The 15,564-nt window shown below is 43.9% G+C and overlaps 7 protein-coding genes across 7 annotated transcripts; 4 read left to right on the top strand and 3 right to left on the bottom strand.

Moving 5' to 3' along the window:
* Positions 1-1,248: 1,248 nt before the first annotated feature.
* Positions 1,249-1,641, bottom strand: LOC309548339 (histone H2A type 1-like; the record flags this gene model as incomplete). Its single annotated transcript, XM_082248277.1, has 1 exon — positions 1,249-1,641. One exon carries the CDS (start codon positions 1,639-1,641, stop codon positions 1,249-1,251), a length of 393 nt encoding a protein of 130 aa, XP_082104403.1.
* A 323-nt stretch (positions 1,642-1,964) lies between these two features.
* Positions 1,965-2,345, top strand: LOC309547639 (histone H2B 1.1; the record flags this gene model as incomplete). Its single annotated transcript, XM_082247516.1, has 1 exon — positions 1,965-2,345. The coding sequence occupies one exon, from the start codon at positions 1,965-1,967 to the stop codon at positions 2,343-2,345; it is 381 nt and encodes a 126-aa protein (XP_082103642.1).
* A 1,887-nt stretch (positions 2,346-4,232) lies between these two features.
* LOC309547605 (histone H3.2) lies at positions 4,233-4,643 on the top strand (the record flags this gene model as incomplete). The annotated part of the gene is made up of 1 exon (XM_082247478.1): positions 4,233-4,643. One exon carries the CDS (start codon positions 4,233-4,235, stop codon positions 4,641-4,643), a length of 411 nt encoding a protein of 136 aa, XP_082103604.1.
* A 1,468-nt stretch (positions 4,644-6,111) lies between these two features.
* Positions 6,112-6,759, bottom strand: LOC309547596 (uncharacterized protein; the record flags this gene model as incomplete). Its single annotated transcript, XM_082247469.1, has 1 exon — positions 6,112-6,759. One exon carries the CDS (start codon positions 6,757-6,759, stop codon positions 6,112-6,114), a length of 648 nt encoding a protein of 215 aa, XP_082103595.1.
* A 4,380-nt stretch (positions 6,760-11,139) lies between these two features.
* On the top strand, positions 11,140-11,451 carry LOC309547654 (histone H4; the record flags this gene model as incomplete). The annotated part of the gene is made up of 1 exon (XM_082247531.1): positions 11,140-11,451. The coding sequence occupies one exon, from the start codon at positions 11,140-11,142 to the stop codon at positions 11,449-11,451; it is 312 nt and encodes a 103-aa protein (XP_082103657.1).
* A 1,419-nt stretch (positions 11,452-12,870) lies between these two features.
* Positions 12,871-13,263, bottom strand: LOC309547618 (histone H2A type 1-like; the record flags this gene model as incomplete). The annotated part of the gene is made up of 1 exon (XM_082247491.1): positions 12,871-13,263. The coding sequence occupies one exon, from the start codon at positions 13,261-13,263 to the stop codon at positions 12,871-12,873; it is 393 nt and encodes a 130-aa protein (XP_082103617.1).
* Positions 13,264-13,591: 328 nt separating this feature from the next.
* Positions 13,592-13,972, top strand: LOC309547636 (histone H2B 1.1; the record flags this gene model as incomplete). The annotated part of the gene is made up of 1 exon (XM_082247513.1): positions 13,592-13,972. One exon carries the CDS (start codon positions 13,592-13,594, stop codon positions 13,970-13,972), a length of 381 nt encoding a protein of 126 aa, XP_082103639.1.
* Positions 13,973-15,564: the final 1,592 nt, after the last annotated feature.

The raw sequence follows: 15,564 nt of genomic DNA, 5'->3' as shown, positions 1-15,564 counted from the left end.
AATAAAAGAGAATATATGGAAATGTTTTACATTATCCAATCATCTTCTTGATAATAAAGCATTGATGATATTTCTCGGATAAATGTCTCATCTAATGATCTCAGGTCTCAGTGTCGGATTTGGCGGTATAATAGAGCTGATTGTTTGTAACGTTCTACACATTTCAGGCGGGCAAATTTGAAATCAGAGCTGTGGGAGTTTCCATAATCAGCCAGTAATTCCTGCTGAGGCATCGAAAAGGAAATGTATTCTGAGATCTTTCTCCGTTTCCCCCCAGAAAATACTTGTTCAGTAGACTTTTCATTGATCTCTATAGGAAACATTCTCTAGCAGGGCGGATTCTGTATTCTGATGGGTAAAATCAATGACTAAAACTGTACAATAATGTTTTAACGATGTTTTTTTATTCTTAAACTACCGCTAAAGGGACCGGTGATTGTTTCCCGGAAGAAGAGGATTCTATATGAGGAATTTTTCAATCACATCTGATATATATAAAAAATAAGATCGAGATTTTATTTAAACAAAAACATCTGATGGAGGTTCTGACTGATGTAATCATGTTTCAGTTGGGGATGTTTGGTATGTAATGAATAATTTCTGATCTATAAAAGTAAAGTATGGAGGACAATGAGGAGGAGTCTCTGTAAGAAGACATTGTTCTATAAATCTTTATAATAGAATAGAACTGGCAATGGCTGTAAGCACTGACACGTCTCATGATCGCCCATTGTGCTCCCCACCAAGGTGAAATCTTTAGATATCCAAGTGTCCAATCAGATCTCCCAATGAATTTCCGCATATTTCTAGGTAGGAAATGTCCTCAGTACAACTTACCTGTATTAGAAGTGTGAATAAACAATCTGCGGTTTGGGGCATTTAATAAACCAATAAATAATTGACTGCTCGCCGTAGACACAATCCGGGATCTCGGGGCTCTCTATAGAGATGTGGGAGACGGAGGAAAGCTTTGGTGCTGCAGTATAAGGATTAGAGAGAAGGTTAAGGCGGGCATCTGGATTTATGACCCGGAGCTACTAAGAATACATTTGCATAAGAAATTATTTAGACCAGAAAATCGCACTAAAACCTATTTGAGTTTATCGTATTTGATACATCTCCACCCAGGCCAAAAAAAAATAAAAAAGTTTTGCACACCATAGAAATGAGAGTATAGCTCCGCTGTGATGTATGAGGGTGGCTCTTAGAAGAGCCTTTGTGTTTGGTGAGGAGGGGGATGGTTGGGGATTACTTGGTCTTGGCGGCCTTGTGGCTCTCGGTCTTCTTGGGCAGCAGCACGGCCTGGATGTTGGGCAGGACTCCTCCCTGGGCGATGGTGACGCCCCCGAGCAGCTTGTTGAGCTCCTCGTCGTTGCGGACAGCCAGCTGGAGGTGTCGGGGGATGATGCGGGTCTTCTTGTTGTCGCGGGCGGCGTTACCGGCCAGCTCGAGGATCTCAGCGGTCAGATACTCGAGGACGGCGGCCAGATAGACGGGAGCTCCGGCCCCGACCCGCTCGGCATAGTTACCCTTCCTGAGCAGGCGGTGAACACGACCGACTGGGAACTGCAGACCAGCCCGGGATGATCGGGTCTTGGCCTTAGCCCGAACCTTTCCTCCTTGTTTACCGCGGCCAGACATTGTGAGATGAGAGAGTCGTCAGACGAATATACCTAATTCCTGCCCCCTTCCTTCTATTTATACAGTCACTTCTCTGACGTCAAACTCTGTGATTGGTTACATGTGAAGCCATCCAATAGCTTTGTGAATTGCTTCTACACCAATCGGTAAACGAGGAAGGAAATCATTCCACCCCCCTCCCCATCACATGACTGAATCCTCCAATAGAATAGCGAGGAGGGGGAGCAGTGATTTGCATAGGACGCCTATATAAGCAGCACATGAGGGCGGGGCTCCAGCACACATTCCCTGCACACAGCGGAGAGAACACATTAACCCTTATTATGCCTGAACCAGCCAAGTCCGCCCCGGCGCCCAAGAAGGGCTCCAAGAAAGCCGTGACCAAGAGCCAGAAGAAGGACGGCAAGAAGCGGAGGAAGAGCAGGAAGGAGAGTTATGCCATCTACGTCTACAAGGTGCTCAAGCAGGTCCACCCCGACACCGGCATCTCCTCCAAGGCCATGAGCATCATGAACTCCTTCGTCAATGACATCTTCGAGCGCATCGCCGGCGAAGCTTCCCGCCTGGCTCATTACAACAAGCGCTCCACCATCACCTCCCGGGAGATACAGACCGCCGTCCGCCTCCTCCTGCCCGGAGAGCTGGCCAAGCACGCCGTCTCCGAGGGCACCAAGGCCGTCACCAAGTACACCAGCGCCAAGTAATACCCCTCCCCCACCCATCACCCCAACAACACACAAAGGCTCTTCTAAGAGCCACCCACAGACATCACAGCAGAGCTTTACTCAGTCGATCAGCAAAACTTTGTCCAAGTGAAAAAATGTCAAATAATAATCCCAAACACGTTTATTTCTGCACTTTACTGCCATAAAAAAAAAAAAAAAAAAAAAACTTCTGTAATTCTAATCCGATATTAGTAGCGCAATGTCCAAAATCTAGATGTCCTCCTTTATCTCTCCCTACATCCGAAAACCCGCCAAGTAATTCGAATCAATATTTTTATTTCACAAAACACAAATCTCTTCTCAGAGCCCCGCATCTCTCTACAAAGAGCCGGACACCCCTGATTGTGTGTTTATCAACGGTTAAACGAGCGGTAAATTGTAACCGAAAACAAATTGTTTATTCACACTTCTAATAGAGGAGAGTTGTACTGGGAGAACATTTCCTACCTATAAATAGCCGGAAATTCATTATTGGGGCTCTGATTGTAAGTAAAGATTTCACCTGGGGGGATGGGCGATCATGAGACGTGTCAGTGCTTACAGCCATTGCCAGTTCTATCCTATTATAAAGATTTATAGAACAATGTCTTCTTACAGAGACTCCTCCATATTTTACTTTTATTTCTTCTACAGATCAGAAATGATTCATTGTATACCAAACTGAAACATGAACACATATCAATCAGAACCTCCATCAGAATTACTGTTAAAAAATATCAGATGTGATTGGCTGAACTTTCAAATCCCTCATACAGAATTCTCTTCTTCCAGGAAACAATCACCGGTCCTTTTAGCGGTCGTTTAGGAGTAAATTAAATCGATAAAATATTATCGTTGTTTTATGGTTTGATTTTAGACATCAGAATACAGAATCCGCCCTGCTAGAGAATGTTTCCTATAGAGATCAATGAAAAGTCTACTGAACAAATATTTTCTTGGGGGAAAACGGAGGAAATGTCTTGGAATACTTATCTTTGAAATCCTCATAAGAAAGACATTAGTGGTTGAAGAAGGAAACGCCCACAGCTCTGATTGGCTCAGATTTCATATTGATTCTTTTTGAATTTGCCGCCTGAATTGTGATGAACGTTACAAACAATCAGCTCTATTATACCGCCAAATCCGACACTGAGAGCTGAGATCATCAGATGAGACATTTATCCGAGAAATATCATCAATGCTTTATTATCAAGAAGATGAATAGAAATGGAATGTGAAGATGATTGAATAATGTAAAACATTTCCATATGTTCTCTTTTATTCCAAGTCCTCAGAATGCAGAATCCCCCTCCCCCACTGCTACATACAGAACATGATAGTGAGATGACTTCTCTCATAGATCTCTACCTTTCTATAGGACGGGAAATAAAGTATTACATGTTTCATAGAAACCTTCATTAGAGATTGTACCCGGAAATCAAATCTAAACTCTGACACCTTACTGATCACTAAGAAAAAACTACTTTATAAAGCCAGAAATCCTTTCCGGTTCAATAAAACATTTCCGATGATTATTCCTGGGCAGTTTATAGTAAAATTGTCCTTTAGTGGATTTCACAAAGCATTTCATCTTCACAATATTTCTAATGTCTCCTACTTCAGCAATGGCGCGCACAGCTTTCCGGACAGGTTCGGGTTAATCTGTCCCTTGTGACCTCTGGCTGGGAAAGCCCCGCCCTACTGAAAGCTGAATCACACAGCTCACTCATTGGCTGATTGGAGCTCTAAGAAATGGTCCTATTAAACCTAAGCAGGCGTTGTCAGCATTAACCAATAAACGAGCAGCGCGGTCTGTATAAATAGACGCCGCACAGCCCGTGTTCTCATACTTCTGTTCCGTCTGGAGATTAGAAGCCTTTCCCAACCATGGCAAGAACCAAGCAGACCGCTCGTAAGTCCACCGGAGGGAAAGCTCCCCGCAAGCAGCTGGCCACCAAAGCCGCCCGCAAGAGCGCCCCGGCCACCGGCGGAGTCAAGAAGCCTCACCGTTACAGGCCCGGCACCGTGGCTCTCCGAGAGATCCGCCGCTACCAGAAATCCACCGAGCTGCTCATCCGCAAACTGCCCTTCCAGCGCCTCGTCCGAGAGATCGCCCAGGACTTCAAGACCGACCTGCGCTTCCAGAGCTCCGCCGTCATGGCTCTGCAAGAGGCTTCCGAGGCTTATCTCGTCGGACTCTTCGAGGACACCAACCTGTGCGCCATCCACGCCAAGAGGGTCACCATCATGCCCAAAGACATACAGCTGGCACGCCGCATCCGCGGAGAGAGGGCCTAAATACATTCTTATCTCCACCCCCCCCCCCATACCTTCTCTACACACCACAAAGGCTCTTTTCAGAGCCACCACATCCGCCTCACAAAGAGCTCCATACAACCTCATCACCGCTACTACATGCTGCAAATACCCGCTACTACATTTCTACACATTCCATCCCGGCCATCAGCTTCACCACATCTTTCTTTTCTCTCTCCCTTCTCTGCGCTCCGATCCTCAGTGTGGAAGTAAATCTCATCTCTAACCATTCACACTTCTCTATATCTTCCCTAATAGATACAATGGAACAATATTTCATGGTAAGCAAAGCTCATCTGTAACATTTCTAAACCGATCCCAGAGAAATTCACATTTCTGCTCTATAAAGGAGATTTATTTTACCGATTTATTGTTCCCTAAATACAATGTAACTCATCTGTAACAATTACAGAGTAACAATTCACACTTCTACATAGATACAATGGAACAATATTCAGTAAAACAAACGTTCCTATACACAGAATCTTTACTTCTTATCTCATCACTACCAGGAGATCAGAGAGAGGAAATCTGTTCAAGATAAACAGTAATCTCCCCTCCCCCTCCTGTACACTCCCCGGGATCACCGATTTCTCAGCTCGGGTGTAGAAATCATACAACTCACTGCTAATAAATCTCACACTCACTCCTCATTCTTCTGCTGTATGAAGAAGACATTTCCTCTCCCCGATCTATCACAGGAATCTCTCCTCTGATATTCTACAACTTTCTACAATCTTCCCTTTCACACACACGGGGGGGGGGGAGGGGAGGGGACACAGCTGCACATTCCTAAACTTCTCACCAGCAGAGCTTACACTCTTTGAACTTTGTAAAAGTGAAGCCGAGAGTTGTAATTTCTATCCGAATGGAACATCGGCGCTGCTAAACCGATTTCTGTTATTTTTAGGGGAAATAACACATTCTTGTAGCTGACCATTCTAACCTCTTCCATCAGTACAATTATTTCCCTTATAACGGCCACATTAAATATTGAAGATCATCTAGAAAAGGGAAATGTATCCCCCCCCCTCTCGGAGATCCCACACATAGTGTGCGGGAATTGTCTCCGATTCGCACGACAGATGTGTCTGGTGGGGATCCTAAAGATCCTTTATATCAGGAGGGATCTCCGATTTCTTTCAGTGATTTCTCCTATAAAATGTAGATTATGAGAGGATCTGCAAGGGATAAATGTACAATGTGTGATGGGGAACATCTGAGCTCCTCTATACTGTGCAAAGTCTATGTGGCTTCTGGTGGGTGTAGGTAGGTGTGGCTCTGTTAGGAGGAGGTGGGTGTAGGTAGGTGTTGCTGTTAGGAGGTGGGTGGGTGTAGGTAAGTGTTGCTGTTAGGAGGTGGGTGGGTGTAGCTCTGTTAGGAGGAGGTGGGTGGCTCTGAGAAGAGCCTTTGGGGGGTGTAGTTGAAGGAGTTCTCCGGCTGCTTGGATTTATTTCTTCTTCGGAGCGGCCTTCTTGGGCTTGGCTGCTGCCTTGGGTTTTGCCGCCTTCTTAGCCGGACTCTTGGCGGCTTTTTTGGGCTTGGCTGCAGCTTTGGGCTTCTTGGGGCTCTTTGTCGCCTTCTTGGCAGCTGCAGCCTTTGCCGGTTTCTTGGGGCTCTTGGCCGCCGCCTTCTTCTTAGGGGACTTTACTGCCTTCTTGGGTGACTTGGCCGCCGGTTTCTTAGGGGACTTTGCCGGCTTCTTAGCAGCAGCCAATGGCTTCTTTGCGGTTTTCTTAGTCTTGTCGCCCTCTTGCTGCTTCTTGTTGATCTTGAAGGATCCGGAGGCGCCATGTCCTTTCACCTGGACGAGGTTCCCCTTGGTCACCAGCGCCCTGACGGCGCTCTTCAGGCGGCTGTTGTTCTTCTCCACATCGTATCCTCCAGCGGCCAGGAGCTTCTTGAGGGCGGCCAGGGAGACCCCGCTGCGCTCTTTGGAAGCGGCCACGGCTGTGACGATGAGCTCGGACACGCTGGGACTGGACGGCTTCTTGCTGCCTTTCTTGGCTCCTCCGGCTGCCGCCTTCTTAGCCGGCTTCTTCTTGGCTGCGGGCTCCGCTGGAGGAGCGGCGGCTGGGGCGCTCTCAGTCTCAGTCATGATTCTCAGCGAGTTTCTAAAATAGAGAATAGAAATATCTTTTTGGGTGGCGCTCTGCCTTATATACAGACGTTCTGCGCTGCTATTGGTTGATATCGAACTTGCCTTCTGCACTGCTATTGGTTACACCTTAGACACGCCCATTGACTCTCATTCCAGTGCTGGAAAATCTTCTCTCTCTTCTTGTGTTTCCCTGGCAGGGAGAAAAACGATTTTAATATGAAATGAAAGGATAACCGATCTTTATCGGGGATCCGATCTGCTCACTGGACTGTCACTTATCGATCTCGCACTGTCCGCTCTCATGATCCGCTCAGGAGGCTGAACACAGAGGCTGCAAACACCTCCAACCTCCTGAGTGTGTGTCCCATTCCTCCTTCTACCTACTTTTCTACACACATTCCCATCAGAAAACAATCTTCTCACATCTCCCACTACAATCATCTTCGCATTAGATGAGTGAAGAGTGAAAATCAGGAAACATTTCCCTCTAATACACAAATCTGCTCATCTATAGCTGAGTAGAAGGAGCCTGGAACAAAAACATCAGCCAGTGACATCAGATCCTTGTGCGATGGGTGGGGAGAGATTGTTAGAGATACAAAGGTGTTAGATGATGGGAGCATGTCATATTTAATGTACTTTGTATCACATTCTGCTCATCATTACAAATATATTGTCATCTGAATATTCTGAGTAACTTTATTGCCACATATTACTACACAGCTATATAGACTACTCAGGTAGAATGTGTCCTTGTATCTAGAATCAGAGGTAAAATCTAGACATTCTTTCACACGGGGCAAAAGGACGATGTCTGTAAGGCAGAGGTTGGTGTCAATCATCTTTTTTAATTATTGATATATATATATATTTTTTCCATTTTTTAAATATATAAGATAAGGGAGAGTTATAATAAACCCCTGTAAAATGTATTTTTACCATCTTTGGTCCCATAGCCAAACGAAGAGTGAAAATAAATCCCTCCAAAGTGAGGGGATCCCTGATTCACATCAGAACTAGTGTCCACAGTGAAAGAATTCCACTCTACTACTGTTCAAGTGATAACCCAATATTTGGGATTTTCTTTTACTTTCAAGCTCAGTGAAAATGGTAAACAGGACAGATAGAAAAGGGGAAATCCCCAACGAGGACACAAGCAGCAATACAAATCTGTCAGGGGGTCCTATCCCTCCCCACTCCACCCAAAATAAAGAAAAAAAAATGTGTCTTTAGTGATCTTTTTATTATTATTACTTTAATTCTGTATTTGATTTTTTTTAAAGACGTAAAGGAAACACCAAAGGAAATGAGAAAATACATTCTCAGTGTATAGCATGTATTTAAATTGGATAGCTCAGAGAGCAAACAAATATACATTTCAAAAAGTACAGGTATGTAAGTTATTGGTCTGTATATATGATGGCTATTAGGCAAAGCAATGCAGAACCTATATTAATTCTTGTTTAAAATTCAAATAATAATTGGAACCCGCGGGCAATCACACATGTAGATCTATTATGCAGTATTACTAGGTGCATAGTGCTGATAGATGTGTGTTACCGGCAAAATACTGAAGGGTGTAAGAGCAGCTTTTCTCAACCTTTTGGGGGCACAGAGGAACCCTTGAAATACATTTCTGGTCTCGGGGAACCCCTGCTAAAAATTAAAAATGTAATTATCAGATCTGTGTAGGATCATGGGACTGACCTCTATCAGACATGTAGCAGTTACAGATTTCCCCATATTAAAACTAGAATAAGAAAAAAGTGAAAGGACTGGTAGAAATCATGGCACTGCCAGATATGTACAATGAATCAATAACACAAATATTTCATGTCCGAAGAAGCAGATCTGTCTCCTCTTAGAAACATTGTAAACATTTTGCTGGTTTCTAGTTACAAAGTAAATTAAATTCTCTTCATAGTATTGAATGGCTGAGGATCCTTTCTATCAGTTTTCCTTTCTGTCAAATATTCATCAGAAATATCTTTAAAAATCAAAAGGTCGGGAATTCCTAATCGGTGTAAGAATTAGAAGCTCTGAGATTGGACATTTTTTCTCCATAATGCAGTAAATGAGAGGACATAAAATCCTCCTCCGATCTCACTGATCTGATTATTCCGTTCTTAGTGAATAACAAGTAGAAAGTTAACTTGCACAGCTTCTTCCATCCAACACAATTCTGTACTAACATGGAGGGACAGATCGCTGAGCAGACAATGAATCGTCCCCCCAGCATTGCCCTCCCTGCTCCGGGCAGATCTGGGATCAGTCGGTGTCATTGTTTCCAGATGGATCAGCGCTCAGGAAGTTTTCTATCAGAACCATTTGAAAGAAATTGAACTAAACTGCTCCAATGTATTCTCTATGGAGGAGAAACCCTGACACCTGCTGGTGATAAGAGGAATGACTTCCGTGCAGGGATCTGGGATAAAATACAAATGCGATTTCATGGCTTCCTTTCCGAATCCCTCTTACAAGGAACAGAATAAAACGGATTCGTGTGTGCAGTTTGATAACAAAATAAAAATTCATAGCTGGGGATCTGAGGAAATGGCATCTAGACTGCAGAATTCATCGGATTATTTTACATGTTTATTTTTTTTTTTTTTTGTGTGTCAGATAAAACCTTTAGAAGTTGGGCAGATGAGGAATCACTCAGTGCGATCATTATTTCTAGATGTTCCATGTAGATCAGCATGAAATCCTGAACATCTATCGCTGGATTCCCATTCCCCTTTCAATCAAATCCCTGTTTTATTATCGTAATAGGTGTGCCACTATTGCACCTTTCACACGTAAATATACCGAAAATATCTATCTATCTATCTATCTATCTATCTATCTATCTATCTATCTATCTATCTATCTATCTATCTATCTATCTATCTATCTATCTATCTATCTATCTATCTATCTATCTATCTATCTATCTATCTATCTATCTATCTATCTATCTATCTATCTATCTATCTATCTATCTATCTGTCTATCATCTTATGTGGATCTAAGATCGATCTGTAGGGACTGATCCATTTGTCTATACACCTCTAATTAAACAAGTAGGTCTAAAAGATCTGATTGCTGAGAAGGGGACATGTTTGATCCAGTGTGGAAAAGAATCCGCGCTTAGGATAATATCGAAGGGAGGGGGTAGAAAAAAATGTTTGATCCAGTGTGTATTGCTGCAGAATAACACATGAAACGATATAGTGCAATGATGGGGTGAGATTGGTTGGTGTATGTAGACTGAGGGATGGAATTGGTTTGTACTCTGGTTATGTGCAGCGGCTGTGCCGGGTCCTATCCCATTCTAATAGAAGATGATGAGAGATCCGGGATTCTGGAGACATAATACAATGTGTGACATCTCATCTGTTCCAGGACTCTGGAGGTACATGACTTGTGAGAGATCAGCAAAGGGTTCTAGATGTCCCAATCCATCCGTGCAGTGTATGACCTGAAGGAACCCAGAGCTGAGCGTTCATTGTGGGGACTTTATATAGTAATCTGGATAGGAAGGTCACCAGTGGAAGGTGCGGTGTCGGAACATCTCTTATAAACAGGATCGATTGAAAGGAGAACTTTATATCCAGGAAGTGTTAATGGTCAAGGAAGCCTTCTCTGTTCAGATGTAATAAAAAGTCGGTTAAACGATTGTGATAATTATTGGGAAATAAATGGCTTTCTAGATAATATTGGAAAACTAATCATTCTTCAGAAGACAATTGTCTATATTTTGGGGTGGCTAGAAGAATTTTTGTTCTTCAAACAAGTTGTATGGACATTTGAGTGCGCTCATATCTCTGGTATTCTTCTTTCTTCTTTTTTTTCCGGTTGGGGTCATTTATTGAGGAGATCTGCACTCTGCTAAAAGCTGGGAGGTATTACGTCTCGTTTTGGGTGGGGGTTTGAAATGCTGAATTTTACGGTATTTTTACGATTTGTATTTACTTTATAAATCTATTATTTTATATATTGCTATTTATATTAGGATACTTTTATATTTAATTCACTAAATGTGAATATCCCGATGTCTGTGTATGTAGTGAGGGCATTTATTTGGAGGATCCTGGGTGACGTCAGAGACATGACCTCACCAGTAATGATGATCAAATGAAATCCAGTGGTCACCCAAATGAAGTGAAAAGTTGCTCTTTCTGATGAACAAAGAGCATAATGGAGCGGGAAATTTAAATCAAGGAACTGCTGAGGATTGGATGATAGAGAGCATAGAGGGGCGGACTTTTTGTGACGTCTGGACACTCCCTCCTCTAACCCCTCCCCATTATTCTCCATCAGGTCCGCTTAAGCTGCATATAAAGCGAGGCTGGGTGCTTTTCCTTTATATTCGTCTGTGACACGAAGAACTTGGAGATGTCTGGTCGCGGTAAAGGAGGAAAGGGTCTGGGGAAAGGAGGCGCTAAGCGCCACAGGAAGGTGCTCCGGGACAACATCCAGGGCATCACCAAACCCGCCATCCGACGTTTGGCCCGCAGAGGGGGTGTCAAGCGCATCTCCGGACTCATCTATGAGGAGACCCGCGGAGTGCTCAAAGTCTTCTTGGAGAATGTCATCCGCGATGCCGTCACCTACACCGAGCACGCCAAGAGGAAGACCGTCACCGCCATGGATGTCGTCTATGCCCTAAAACGCCAGGGCCGCACTCTCTACGGATTCGGAGGCTAAACCCCAACATCCACCGCTTACCCACTTCACCCCAACAAAGGCCCTTCTCAGGGCCACCCACCTTCTCATACAAAGAGCTGTAACCATTCATTTCTCTTAGATCAACTTTTAGCACGTCGGAATGAAAGCTTTTTAGCTAAACCCATATTAATCCGATTGTACAACTTTATTTTACTTGGAATACAACAGATCGAAGCGATCTAGTGTCTATATTCTATCCGCTTACAATATCGTTAGATCACTTTATTCTTATTCAGCTAGCTTGTTGAGACACCGATAAACCCCTTTCTTAGGCATTACTCCCAGTCACCTCACATTTCTTTATAGAAATATTCGGGGTGTGATAAGGGGACAATAAATATCGCTCAGTGACATTTCTAGATGATCATTACTCTATTTTCTCATCATAAAGAAAGGTAGAAGTCATGTGACTGTCGTGTTCTGTGTATAGCGGTGGATTCCGAGCACTTGCAATAAAGGACATTTTTTGGTCAGTAATAATCCGGTCACCCCTCTCTAATCTGATTTAAATTAAAGTGTTGATCTGTTTTTCCGATCAAAGTTCTCCTCTGCTGATCTCAGTATTCAGGGTCGGATTTGGCGGTATAAAAGAAATTGATTTTTGTGTAACGATTTACACAATTCAGGCGGGTGACATTTGAAATATTGGCCAATCAGAGTTGTGGGAGATCCCACAGCCAGCCACTAATGTCTTTCCTATGAGGAGTACAAAGAAAGTGTGAGATCTCTCTCCTTTCTCAGAGTAGAGGTCACGTGTTCAGTGACTTTCTAATCATCTCTACAGCAGGGCGGACTCTGAAGTATAAAACAACAAAACGGACGTTTATCAATGTATGGATTATCGTTGTGGAATTGCACTGTGAAATAAAGGGACCGTTGATGAAAGCTGCTGTATTATCGTGATGGTAGATGTGAGAGGATGGGAAGTGTAGAGAATTGTGGCGGGAAACATGAAGATTGAAGCAATCAGAACTGTGAGATGACATGACAATGTATATTTGTGTTGCGGTGAGAGTGAAGGAGATGGAGGGGATTGTTTGTTACTTCTAGAATGATTTGTGATGAGAAGGATGGAGGAGAATGAAGAGGAGTCCCTGTAATGAGAGGACATTGCTCTATAAAGGGACACTGAAAGCGTTCCAATATAAACATCTATCATCATTTCTTATTACTGCCACGTGTCATCATAAGACATTGTTCCCCCCCCATGGGGAATCACACCTTCTAGTCATAGTAAGTATTTTATTTCCTACGTGGAAAATAAATGCAATCTTTCATTGTTACAATCAGATCTCCGAATAACAATGCAGATGTATGCAGCTCTTTGTATGTAGATGTGGGTGGCTCTGAGAAGAGCCTTTGTGTTTGGTGAGGAGGGGGATGGGGAGTTGTTGGGGATTACTTGGTCTTGGCAGCCTTGTGGCTCTCGGTCTTCTTGGGCAGCAGCACGGCCTGGATGTTGGGCAGGACTCCTCCCTGGGCGATGGTGACGCCCCCGAGCAGCTTGTTGAGCTCCTCGTCGTTGCGGACAGCCAGCTGGAGGTGTCGGGGGATGATGCGGGTCTTCTTGTTGTCGCGGGCGGCGTTACCGGCCAGCTCGAGGATCTCAGCGGTGAGATACTCGAGGACGGCGGCCAGATAGACGGGAGCTCCGGCCCCGACCCGCTCGGCATAGTTACCCTTCCTGAGCAGGCGGTGAACACGACCGACTGGGAACTGCAGACCAGCCCGGGATGATCGGGTCTTGGCTTTAGCCCGAACCTTTCCTCCTTGTTTGCCGCGGCCAGACATGATTCTGTGATATTGGAGTTCTCAAAGAGATGTGAATGGCTGGAGCCGCTCCCTTTCCTGTTATACGCTGAATGATATGACGTCTCGCCCTATGATTGGCCACGTTTGAAGTCAGCCAATGCTCTCTAGGTTTGTATCTAAACCAATCAGTAAATGAGGAAAGAAATCATGACGTCACTCCTCATCACATGACTGAGTCCTTCAATAGAAGAGTGAGGAGGATAGAGGCTCATTTGCATAGGACCGCCTATATAAGCAGCACATGAGGGCGGCGCCAGCACACTTTTCTCTTCTCAGAGCGGAGGAAACATTCTTCTTATCCCTTATCATGCCTGAACCAGCCAAGTCCGCCCCGGCGCCCAAGAAGGGCTCCAAGAAAGCCGTGACCAAGAGCCAGAAGAAGGACGGCAAGAAGCGGAGGAAGAGCAGGAAGGAGAGTTATGCCATCTACGTCTACAAGGTGCTCAAGCAGGTCCACCCCGACACCGGCATCTCCTCCAAGGCCATGAGCATCATGAACTCCTTCGTCAATGACATCTTCGAGCGCATCGCCGGCGAAGCTTCCCGCCTGGCTCATTACAACAAGCGCTCCACCATCACCTCCCGGGAGATACAGACCGCCGTCCGCCTCCTCCTGCCCGGAGAGCTGGCCAAGCACGCCGTCTCCGAGGGCACCAAGGCCGTCACCAAGTACACCAGCGCCAAGTAATACCCCTCCCCCACCCATCACCCCAACAACACACAAAGGCTCTTCTAAGAGCCACCCACATACTACACAACCGAGCTGTCATACAATCTTCATGTATCGTACAATGTATTACCTTTACAAGTTTTAGCTGTTCGGATAACAGAAAATGAACTCAAAATAACATCATTAATAATCTTGAGATGAGAAGTAGGTCGGTCAGACTGGAAGGGGAATGAATAAAACTTTCCTTCTAATCTCATCCTTCTTTATTGCAGAGATCGTCTCCCCTTCCTGGCTCTATACATTTCCTATTCCTCGCCTTGTACTGCACACACCCAACTGCTCTAATCACTTCTGCTACATTGTTACAGTGAGAGATTCTCCGCAATCTCCCGCCTTACATTGTTCCTTTATCTGGGGAGATCGTGGAGCTTTTATTCCACAACACAATGGGGGATAGAAGCAAGAAAAGTGAAACATTGTATCTGCTCAGTCATCTCAGATCGGCTAATCCGACACTGAAAATTATTCATAGAAAATATCACTCTTTCCGAGACGGTCCCTTCACTTCCAGGAAATATGTAGAAATATTGTTGTTTTGATTTTGCACTGCTATTGGATGTTTGCTATAATAGAGATCTATGAAAAGTCTACGGAACAAATGTTTTCTGGGCTGAAAACCGAGAAAAATCTCCAAAAATTCTTTGGATTCCTCCTAAAGACATCGCTGACCAATGAAGGCTGATATTGAAACCGCTCACAATTCTGATTGGCTCAGATCTGAATTAGCCATTTTCAAATCTTCCCGCCTGAATTGTGAAAACGTTACAGACAATCCGTCCCAATATAACACCAAATCCCACACTGAGATCATGAGATGAGATATTTATCCGAGAAATATATTTACCACGTTATTTTCAGGCAGATTCATCGATTAGTACGGAATAAACAGAAATAGAAATGAAAGATTATTAAATAATGTAAAACATTTCCATATGTTCTCAGAATGCAGAATCCCCCCCCCCCCCCCACACACACACTTCTACATACAGAACATGATAGTGAGATTACTTCTCTCATAGATCTCTACCTTTCTATGATGGGAAATAAAGTATTACATGTTTCATTATCAGATCTGTATATGATCGGGGAACTGGCCGATAATTAATGTTTCATCTTTCAGACATGACATGTAGCCGTTTCGGATTTCCCCCCTACATCCTAAAATAAACGAAAAGTGAAAGGGCTGGCAGAAATCTGTAGTAATCATGACACTGCCAGATAAATATATACAACGAATCAATAAACACAGTTGTTTAATTTCAGTCCATTCTTTGTAACTAGAAATCAGAAAAATTTTAACAATGTGTCTAAGTAAATGACATTTTCTGCAGAGTATTGAATGGCTGTGACCCCGCCCCTTCCATCAGTCTTCCATCAGGTCAGCTTTTTCTTATAAGCAAGAATGCAGGCCTTTTTTTTTACCGTAATATTGTATAAATATGAAATTGTTATGATGTGTGACAGATGAATGTTTTCTGTGTAATCTCCGAGGAAGAACGAGGAAACCGTAGTAAAGGAAGAATAGCGCCAAATATGAACAGGGAATGGAT

This window comes from Pelophylax lessonae (assembly GCF_965119305.1).
Source record: "Pelophylax lessonae genome assembly, chromosome: 2".
In the NCBI taxonomy this organism is placed as follows: domain Eukaryota; kingdom Metazoa; phylum Chordata; class Amphibia; order Anura; family Ranidae; genus Pelophylax; species Pelophylax lessonae.
This window is presented reverse-complemented; position numbering and strand designations above follow the sequence as displayed.